Source organism: Lutjanus erythropterus, chromosome 3 (genome assembly GCF_056507025.1).
Source record: "Lutjanus erythropterus isolate fLutEry1 chromosome 3, fLutEry1.hap2, whole genome shotgun sequence".
Lineage (NCBI taxonomy): Eukaryota > Metazoa > Chordata > Actinopteri > Lutjaniformes > Lutjanidae > Lutjanus > Lutjanus erythropterus.
This window is the reverse complement of record NC_139319.1, coordinates 8,388,723-8,400,163: the sequence shown is the minus strand read 5'-3', so window position 1 is coordinate 8,400,163 and position 11,441 is coordinate 8,388,723. Positions and strand designations below refer to the sequence as shown.

General features: G+C 38.1%; 1 protein-coding gene across 1 annotated transcript; it reads right to left on the bottom strand.

Moving 5' to 3' along the window:
* Positions 1-1,234: 1,234 nt before the first annotated feature.
* Positions 1,235-10,482, bottom strand: LOC146329606 (bifunctional apoptosis regulator-like). The gene is made up of 8 exons (XM_084714883.1): positions 10,187-10,482; positions 9,670-9,768; positions 8,724-8,817; positions 6,798-6,970; positions 5,950-6,094; positions 5,375-5,554; positions 3,577-3,773; positions 1,235-2,543 (listed from the first exon to the last, which is right to left on the bottom strand). Exons 1-8 carry the CDS (start codon positions 10,465-10,467, stop codon positions 2,351-2,353), a joined length of 1,362 nt encoding a protein of 453 aa, XP_084571009.1. The 5' UTR covers positions 10,468-10,482; the 3' UTR covers positions 1,235-2,350.
* Between the last annotated feature and the right edge of the window lie 959 nt (positions 10,483-11,441).

The following is an 11,441-nucleotide window of genomic DNA, read 5'->3' as shown; positions in this document are numbered from 1 at the left end:
CTTTTAATGCTGTCATGGCAACTTAGGTGAAAAATTAGTATTTATATTTCTATAGACTTACCTAAATTTCAGTATAAACGATCTAAACAATTATTATATTTCTATTCGTCCACAATCGTTGTTTTTTGGGTTATTTTTGCGTATTGAGTCTTGCATGCTCTTTTGAGATAGTCCCTACGTTGTTATGGCGACAACCGTTGCTGCCACAGCGGTCGCTGAACACTAGAGGGCGGTAGTTTTACAGATTTCAATCAAACAAACTTTATTTACAGAGCCGCTTTCGACATACAAATTAAATTAAATTATATTACATATGACAGACAAACTAATAATAACAAAACAATACAGATATACTAAGTAAAACTTCCCCCAGATTTATAAAAAAATGTATGTATAATAATAAATAATAAATAATAATAAATAATTAAATAATTAAAAATGTAGCTGTTTTAAATTTAAACAGGTTTTAGCTCAAGTTCAAGTTTTACTGTCATCTGTATAGGAACTACAAATATCTACAGTGAATGTTTTCTCCTCTCAATTTAAAATAAAAACAAAAAAAAGAAAAACTTAAATAAAAAAAAAATCTTAAGAATTATGTAACTGAAATAGTTTGGACTATATGTAAAATATAAATTATGTAAAAAAGATGTTATTGACATGTCTTAAAGCATACACAACACTGAACCCGCCCAAAGGACCTATGAAAGTCAATAGTATTTATAGATTTATTTACTTAGATGTGACGCAGGAGCATTTTAAAGGTCAAGCAGAGATGTAGTGAGTTAAATATAGTAGGAAACATATCTTTGCCTAAACAAATAGTTGATTTGCTCCAGTACAGCAATAGTACAAGAGAAGAAAATGCAGAGTTATATTTTAGATACAAAATGTTTAGAATGTACACACAGTAGCATTATAGAATATAATTTCTTAACAATTTAATCTGAATGATTGTTTTAAATGGTTCTTCTGTCTTTTACCCCTTTAGCCTGTTTCTTTTCCTGATTTGATGTGAATTCACAATTAAAAGTTTAAATAATTGTGAAGTGGGGAGAGACTACTCAAGTTTTTGAGAATACTGGAATTTGTTCAAGAAGTGATATTTCTATTTCTTAAGTTCTGATCACCTAATCCTCAGACTCTTAATTGTCCTTATCAACATAATTATCCTCATTGCATTTAAATCATCTGGTGATTGCTACGTAATATGAAGACAAACCCACACAACAGGAAAATCTTTATTTTGTCATTAGAGAACATTGAAGAACGGAATCACAGTGTGGAACTTTTAAGTGCAAATGAACTATGTAAAAAATAAAAAGTCTTTGATTACCTCTACCCACCCATCACATGGAAATGTATGCAGTGAACAAAAAGTATTTCGACAGTAAGAAAATGTGCAAAGCAATATTTGTCAGCAAATAAAAGCTGCTATGAACAGTTTCTCCTTAAAACCATAAAAATTAGAAAAGATATATTTTCATAATCTGAGAAAAATTAAGAACATACATTATATTTCAAATATAAGTGCCACATGTAATGTGAGATGTTTTTGTTTTCTCTTGAATCAACTGTAAAGCTGAACCAGAACTACAAACCTTAATATTTGACACATTTCATAATTTCATCATGTCGTCACACCTCGCAGAGTGAATTTTCAGACAGCTCTGTAGCACAGAGACCAAAGAATGCATGGAGATTTATGCAGAGTAAGGATTTACATACACTCAATAGAATACTGTTTCATTCAAATTCATATTTTAAAAGCAGCAGTTTTCATTTAACTGCTTGTGAATTGTTGCATTCCATTAAGACATTTAATAGAACAAGTCGAACAAAAATGACTTTATTGATACTTCGTTTGTTCTACCTTCAGTAGCCAAGTCTGTATAAAAACACACAGCCATCCCAGTGCTACAAAGCTGTCAGAAAACTCCTTCTGAAGCCCGTCTTCACCACCACCAGCGATGGACCATGACTTATCATTTGCATAACAGCCCTCTGGACCATTTAGGCAATGTGGTTTGTGAATGCACTGTGCACGCAGAGAGAGAGATCTCAGCAGTCACATCTCCTAATCAATAATATCACAGATATTCCAGCGTTTCTCACCTCAGCGGTTTTTATTCTCTTTCAACTGCTCAATGCCTCTTGTGTTCCACGTGGCAACCATCCAGCCGAGAGACAAGACAGGAAGCAAGAAGGCTTCCCTTCCAACAGCAAATAAGCCAGTCTCATGTGAGTTCACTGCTAAAAATAAACACCTGTCCTCTTCAGCAACTGGATTTCTGGGTGTTGTCATTTGCTGTTGTATGGCATTAACCAGGCACTGCCTACATGCAGTTTGTTACAGTGCCTGTGTTTCTGGGTGCATTAGCTGCTGCACTACCAGGTCTATGTTAATGATGGGACTGAAGTAGAGAGCCCAGTAGAAGAGGCAGTTGCACACAAACTGAGGGACAAAAGGCCACAGGAGGGCGAAGGCAAACCCCTGAGATAACATCTTCCACAAGTGGTTCCACATCTTCCGTGGCAGAGACCTAAAAGAAGTGGAAGATACAAGTTAGTGGATGTACACGACCTGTGAACGTCCATTACATTTGAGACCTCGCCAAACAAGTTCACAGAATGCTGATTAATCCTATCAATGACAGATTAATCTCTCTATCTGTACCGGAGCTTTTAAATCTGGTGTCCGTGCAAACGTTTCTGCGCTTGTGTGCCACACATGATGCGTTTTATGTCAACCAGTAATGACTGGTTTGCCAGAGCTGAGGGAGTGAGCAACCATAGCAATGGAGAGGCTATTACTTCTTTCCCATTCACATGCTGACCTGGCTTGATTCTGCTCAACTCGGCCTGTCAGCCCAGCATAGCAGGAATTTACGTTTCCAATACAACAGAGATACCCACTTGAAGGTGTGTCTTAACTGAAGACGAGCTTGACAAAGCTTGTGTTGAGCAGCTGTAAAGTGGTGGATAAACACTTTGTTTCCTATGAATTCTTCACAATAAAAGTCCCCTATTATTTTGTTATTAAATGCTTTAATAGGAATCAGGAAATGTTTTCATCAGCAGTGCCTTAGCATGACTCCTATCCAACAAAACCTGAACACAAGAGATAAACTAAACCTCGAGCCACAGAGAGATAGTTAGAAGCTACAAAATACTAAGAGTTGAACAAACATGCTATAAAAAATGTCCTTCTCTCTGCTCACCTGCACATATAAATTCAGTCTCAACATACGCTTGTTTGAGGGGTCACCATAGCCTGCTTCGAGGCAGGTCAGGCACACTCAAAAGAAGGTCCCTCTTGTGTGTGACTTGGCACAACTTGGCACGTTAAAAGTGGAGATAAATGCAAGTCTGCATGCCAAAGTTTGACTCGACTCTGCCAAAAGTGGCAATGGAAAAGCCACATATGGTGAAAAGCCTTTGAAAGTTCTTAAGAAGCTCCTGCTTACGGGTTGTTACTCTAGCGGAAAAGGTCTATATGTGACTGTGTCTATCAAAAAGAAAGACAAAAAAAGAGACAGGAAAAGCCCAGCTTTTCATCTGTGTGACTATGTCTACCTGATGCTGGCTCTTGTCCAGAGTCTCCACAGGGCGCAGCCTTCCAGCACAGAGAGCAGCATGGTGTTAACAATAATGAAGCGAGATGTCCAGTAGTGGACAGCCAGCCAGTCCCAAGCAAACTCTGCTATCAGCTGGTATGGAAGCAGGAGGTACTTAACAAGGAACTCTCCCCACTGTCGCCAACTGGGCTCCATCTGACAAACACAGGAACATCACATTAAAACAGAAGGTGATGTCAAAAAGTGCTTTTAAACAATTTATAAAGTATTAATGTACAACAGATGAGTAGGTTATTTTTTACATTAAGACCACCATCATTCTGTCATATTAAAAAAAAAACTGCCTCAGTAGGAACAGTTATTTGCACACAGATTTTAAATTAAGATCATTCTAGCTGTGATATTTAGTGTAACTCATCACTGTTAACATCATGCAAGTGTTCACATTTCTCCAAGTTTTATTATTTAATTTTACAGTGTGTGTATGTGTCAAGAAGAGCATAGAGGAGGAGGATGGCCTGGATCAACCAACTGTTTGCCGACATAGTAAACATAATAAACTTTTAAGCTGAACCAAGTGAAAGATATAAGAAATTCCATTTAAAGCCAAAATAAATTGATCCTACCGACAAATATTCCCAATATAGCCAAAGCCTCTGTTCTACAGGGCTTCACTGTTGTCCAGAAACAATTAAAAACACATCAATGAGCCACACTATACACGGTGACATGTTCATTAAGCACTATGAACACAGGCATTGTTGTTTATTGAAGTCAGTTGCAAATACAGTACACCTCCCTGCTGCCATAATGAATTAATGCACTAAATCAGAAGCTGAAAATAGTCCCCAACAAAGACACTATTTCCTCCGGTTTGAGTAAACTTTACTAAAAACTACAGATCCCAGCTGTTTTCTAAAGTTATCAAGCCTTATTTTTTCTTTTTACTTGATAATGTATATTTTTTTCAGCTCAACACAGACTCTAACAACTCCTTTGCTTGTACAACTGTAATTATCTGTCTGTGCATATGTCTGTTTCCTGTCCAAGCCAAAAATCTAATTGCCTTTGTTGATTAATAATGTTACATTGAACGGAATTGAAACCAACTGATTTTCTAGAACTGAAAGTATCTGTTTGTGCCCCATTTAAAAGAGTTGCATCTTCAGTAGGAACAAATTGGTGCGGAGCTGAGAGCCAGTGACAGAGAAGCAGGATTCAATAGCTTTTTAAAAGTACTTAAACCAAAAGTTTCCGGACTCCAGAAGCCTTTATCGTTACATCTAAATTCTTCCTATATATACAATTGATTTACTGTATTTCTATTTTATTTGTTTATTTGACAGGGACATTGCACAGCTCCTAAGATGTACCAGAGTTTGCCATAAGCTAATTTTCTTCTGTAGTCCCTGAACAAGAAACATCTAACTGCAACCCCAACTACCTTCATACCCACAGCAATCAGTGTATACTGTCACTTTATTTTACCAGCTGTTCATGCCAAATGTATGTAATTGGCATGAACAGCTGGTAAAATATACTATATTCCTAACTTTGAAAATAATAGGTAAAATTAAGTATTATCCAGAATTTCAAGACTTGATAAAGGCCATGGTGTATAAAATATAACCAGCCTTACCCTTTAAAACCAGCTTAAAGCTAACAGCTAACAGCACTACATTAATCTAACTATCAGCAGTAACACGAACATCATGTGCATGAATGTGCCTTCTATATTGTAGCTCTTACAACAGATTTAATGATACTGTATTAGCTGTCAGTGTGCAAAGTTTCACCTGTGTGTTGAGGAAGCTGCTCTCCACTGTGTGGTCGATGTGTGTGATGGCCGGACAGCAGGTGTGCAGGAAGGGCAGGAAGGTTTCTGAGTAGTCGAATAAATACAAATAGAAGAGCGTGAGACGAGGGGAGCGCTTCAGTGCATACAGCAGGAACAGTGACTTCCCGGCATTGGCAGCCTGACAGAAAGTGACAGAAACACAAGTACACAGAGTAAGTGGACAGTAAGAACACACTGACAGGAGACTCTGTTCTTATAATCTTACAATTTAAATAGCACAATAAATATTGTATCATGTACTTTTCATCCTGGAATTATGTACCTTGAGTTTTTGGTATCATTACATCCCCACCATCCAATGTAACAACATGTTTAAATAGTACTATCACTTCCAATTTATCCTATTTACTCATCTAAAGATGCACAGAAGTACTGAAAGTCCCACGAGCATGGGAAGTATTGAACAAATATTCACCAATCAAAGAGAAAACTTTCGGCACTCTGAACAGGCTAAAGATCAGCAGTTTCTTCATGATATAATCAAAGTTCTGGAGCAGACAAGAGACACTTTACCTTGTATTCCCAGAGGTTCTGCGGAGGTTTGACTCCCAGGGCTTTAACTCTGTCCAGTTCAGCTAGAACAGCCCGTCGGTGAGCCTGATTTTCAATGCTATAAGGTGCTTTTAACAACTCTTCTTCCCCCAGCATCAGCAGTAGCCTAAAGCGAAGAAATCAACAACACATGGCATGAACAAAGACTGTGTTTACATGTGGACGAGTATCCTGGTTATGAGACTTATCCAGAGAGGTTTTCCATCAGTGAGGATAAAGGAAAAGCCTGGCTTATTTTGATAAGTCTGGCTAATTTAAGTGCGAGCTCCGTTCCACAACTGTGGCTTAAAAGAATGGCTGCTCAGTAACCAAGGTAGCTGATGCAACTGAACTAACTCCACTAGATCAGAATAGAGGCTCTTTAATTTGTTAACCTATTGCCATGGTGAATGACAGTATCGGAGCTCCACTGATGATGGCTTTCATGCACGCGCTTAGCTCCGAGTGAACATACTCAGAGTTGATTGAACTAATTCTGATCAGCTGTTCCGGAAGTTTCTCATCTCAGGCTCAGTCAACTCAGAGTTCACTAACAGTACTCAGGCTTGTGATCATTTTATGCAGTTTATCTTAATCTGTCACCATGGCAACCACTCTGTTCTGTACCAAGGTGTTGGTTTTCCTGCCACAGTATCCTGGTTTCTACTGGACTACTCCAGGGAACATATCCAGGTGTCTCAAAATCAGGATATGACATTTACAGGTGTAAAACATAACCAGGATACTGTGAATGTAAACACACTCATAATGGCAGTCAAGTAGAGCAAACAAAAACTGTGCTGAAATAATGTTCCATGTAATTTTTCTACCTGCCATTGACGTTCTCCTGCTGGAAGGATTCTCTGTAAAGCTGGGCCCAGGGACCCAAGTGATCTAGCCAGGACACAACTTCCTCCGGCGTCCAGCGAGACACGGGTTTACTGATCAATGGGTCATGCTGGGTGACCACACCGCTGCTCCAGTGATACACCAGCACCATCACCTGGAAACACACATGAATAAACAGTGCAGTGAACGGTGCGGTGAACACTCACTTATCCTGCTTACATTGCACCAGGGGTGCATTATGTATTTGGACCAAAGAAAATATTTAATTCACAAAGCTGTTGTTGGTGTGGAGAAGGGGATTAACAAGTTTGCATTGTGGCTGGAATTCCTCACAGGTCAGACTGGTGCCAACTTGTCACACGGTGGCAGTTCACAGCTCTGGTCCTCAGTACATCCAGTTACTGTTTTGCATAAATCACCCACAGCCATTTTAGGTCACTATACGTGTGCAGCAGCATGACTGATGACATGACATGCTGTCATTTAGGATGGAAGATGTGTTAATATTTAGAAAAGACAATGGTGACTGAGGAAATTTAAGCAAACGTTTACAGCAGGAATGCATGAAAACATTCTTTTTCACTGCTTTCCCAAAACTCATGAGCGTTAGCACTAAAATGATTCCACAGCAGCCACACTGACAGCGCTACCTGCAGATGTGTCTGCAGACATTTTTTGTTTCTGGCCTCATGAGCACAGGCATTGACCGATGCTGATTTTGCCAGGTGCCAGGTAATAAGCTGACTGATTAATCGGTCTATCATCGAATTGGTGGACATATGAAATTAACCTTAAGATGTACTGTAAATATTGATTAAATTGAAAGTCTATGTAAACTTGAAAAGAAAAATGAATTTTTATTTTGGGATTTTTTCCCCCCAGAATGGCAGACTTTGATAGATTGACATTCATCAGTTACTCAATGATAAATCTATCATGACTCAGTTTGCAGGGATCGCTGTTTTCCAGTAAAATTCATGTCATCCAATGAAAATACAGCCAAAAGCATCTACAAGAAACTGATGCTTGGTGCACACAGGCTCAGGCTCCTGTTTATTAAACAAGCAGACTCAATCACGATATTCATTAATGAACTGGGGTCAAGAACATTCTCCCAGCAGCACACACACACACACACACACACACACACTCACTTACTGCCACGTGGCAAAACACACACTGACGTTGCTCCCGAGTGCCACATGAACAAAATAAACACGGTCTGTCTACACCAGGTCTGTCTACAGGATATGAACAACTGACCTCTTCATCCACTACTGTGGTGACCTTAAAATAATTTGCAACATCATGTAGTAAAAGAGTGAGCACAAAAAAAAATTAAGCAAGACATTATGTGTAACAAAATAGCACTGACTAACAATGCAATGTACACTGCAAAGTAAGAAAGTACCAGATGGATACTAATAATGCTTCCTGTATCTCACAGAGTATGAATCTTATTTCGCAATCCAATAATGCAAACTGATTAAACTAATCTAAATTTTGATCAACATTTGGTTTGGTTTGTTTGTAGGTATTTAAAACAACAACTTACAATGACTGTCAGAGAAACTACAGGTTTGTATGCCACACTTTGTCAAGAGCAAAGTCTTTACAACATGATTACTACTTCCCAATAAGAGAGGAAAACCAAAGTTACACAATTCACTATAAAAAATGTAAGAAAATAAGGTGCTCTTAACATGCTTAACATCCCTTGCTGCCTCATCAATAAATCATCCTAAAACCTGATGAATCAACTGATGTCACCATGGTAACACTAACACACTGTCAGTGGTGCCTGATAGGCAGGTGAGAAAGTTAAATCTACCATAGCATCAATTTTGAGGGCTGGTACCATTTCAAGTCAGACTGCACCAGATAAAATGGTAAACATGAATACTCACAGCTACACACGTGAGTGCAGTCAGGACACCAGAAAAGAAGAAGCCTGCTCCTTTGTGCTGGTTCGTCCTCGATCTACCCAAGTTGTCGCCATACCTAAAAACATGTAGATATTTAATGGACGCTGGCTGCTTTTGCTTCAGATCACAAGGGTATCAACCACAAGTAAACAGATCAGGTGGAAAGTTCATGGGGATAAATCAGCTATAATAATATCTGATTTGATAGATGAAGTCAAAGCATCTGAATTGTTACGCAAAAAACTCTATAAAAGCCAAAGTACATTTGTTAAGTCTTTTAGATGTACTTTATTAGAAAAAATAAATGAACATTTTAAGACTGTTATTTGTTTTTATTGTAATAGTAATGTCAGTTAAATTTGGCTTGGTCAGAGCTATGGAATATTAAATCATCCGTCTTTGCGCACTCCATCTAAGATTTCTTACTCTCAGTTGTGCAAAAACTACAAGTTATATGAACTTCTTTTTAAAAAACAAAAATGTGAAATTATTGATTACCTTCATGGCATTGGCCGTGAGAAGCAGGTAATTATTGGTTATTGTATCAGCTGAAAAAATCCACATCATGCATCCATAATATCATCATATCATCATTGACCACCTTTATCTGCTTGAGGTTTATGCAGGTTAGAATCTATGAATAGCTGTGCTAAAAATAAGGTGACAGTAAAGGAGCACAAGTGCTTCTGGGTGCTGGCTACTTAAGAAGCACTAGTTAAGTGTCCACAGTACCTGCTAACACCAAAGAAGTTGGTACAAGGTTTGAGAAACCTTGCTGCTCTGACCAACTACGGGAGTGAACCAAAACAGTGATTAATGAGTTGCTTTGCTATTGGCAGGTGAATGAAACGAACCGTGGGGACTGAAACAAGACTGTCCTTCTCATCAGTAGGGTGCTAAAACTGAACAAATCGTCTACAGGTACTACCTCTGGAAGGCCAGCAAGCTCCGGGAGATTCTGGGGTTAGCCTGGATCTCCACTCTCCTCCGCTGAATGATCTCAGTGAACAGCTTGTCAGTTGCATCCCTACAGAGAAGAGCATCAAGTCAACAAGTGCAATTAGTAAAAAGTGAAAGACAAATGGACAATAACTAGCCAAAAATAATTGTTACTTCTTCTTTACTCAGATATTTAGATTTAAATTATAACCTTGCTAATTTTAAAACTGTGTTATTGAGACAGAATTCTATTGCGATTACTTTTACATTTTAAATTTGAATTTGGCTTATTTGGTTGTCTTGATATTGATACAGACACACAATTATTGCATCACAAAGTTTCAAAAGATATCCAACCTTAGCTTCATGAAGGTGTATTTGAACCACCATTGTGTCTTCAGAGATTAACAGTAGGTCTCTGTTCTCTACTGTACATGAGAGAAATGTGGAAACTGTCGACAGAAAATCAAACATTCCCTGATATGGTCTGGCTGTGAAAATCATACCTCAGCAGTATGTTGATTTTAGGAAAGCCTTCCCACTTCTCCCGGCACTCTGGGCACTCATTCTTGTGGGATGACTCCCACCACAGAGCCAGACAGTGGCGGCAGAAATTATGGCCACAAGTCAGGGTGGTGGGGTTGACCAAGATGTCGTAGCAACAGTGACACGAGAATTCATGTTCTGATATGTTGTTGGTGAAGGGCGTCAATTCAGGGGATTCAGATAAGTGAGGGGAGTCATCCATTAAAGTTCCCCAAGCGTCATCTGATGAATCCCACTCCATCTGGTGTAAAATATCCAAGTCTGAATAAGAGGAGAAACAAGGTTACAAAAGAAGAATTAAATGGAGGAACTGATTTAAGTTTAAAGGTTACAATATGGGTACAGTGTCTAAAAGCTTCTCAAAGACAACTGGAGATTTAAACGACTATGCCACAGGTTTTCTATGTTTTATCCTCCTTCACTTATATTTCATATCAGAATTAATCATTTTGTAAACCATGCTGCTGTGTTAAAGATTTGTTGTTTTTTTTTGTTTTCCTGGAATGCAAAACAAAATGCAAAGGAAAAATAAGAATTATGTTTTATCATTGGTAGGTAATGCTGTTTAGGGCTGCAACACTTTTGATACTGATTAAATTATCAATTATGTTTTCAATAGTGGTTGACAGATATGAGTTTTACAATAGCCATTGCCAATATTTAGAGCGCAAGGTGTCCAAAGGCCAATATATAATGCTGATATTGAAACATGGAAAAGTCATGTAGAATTCCATTATTTCATGCACATTACAGTCTAAAATACATAAAATACATACAATTTGCACTCCTAAACCTGTGAAACCTACTAAACCTAAAGTTCAATTTAATGCATTTCTATGTTTTTTGCTCTTTTAATAACAAGTGCTGCATAGTTTATGACAGCCTTGTGTAACCTCACACATAATACCACCACCACCACCACCACCACCAACAACAACAACAACAACAACAACAACAACAACAACAACAACAACAACAACAACGTTCACGAAAAAAAGAGGTATTGAATCGTGCATCTCTACTGTTAATCTCAAAATGCAAGATTAATCATCTGACCAATTTCCATTATCAAACTAAGCACTTAATTTATAAAATGTTTTAAAATAGTGAAACTGTGTATCACATTTCCCAGAGCTACACGTCTGGTCTTTAGATTGGAAAGGCCAGAGCCAGAAAGAAAATGGTTTGGTATTTCTGCTTGATAAATGATTGAAA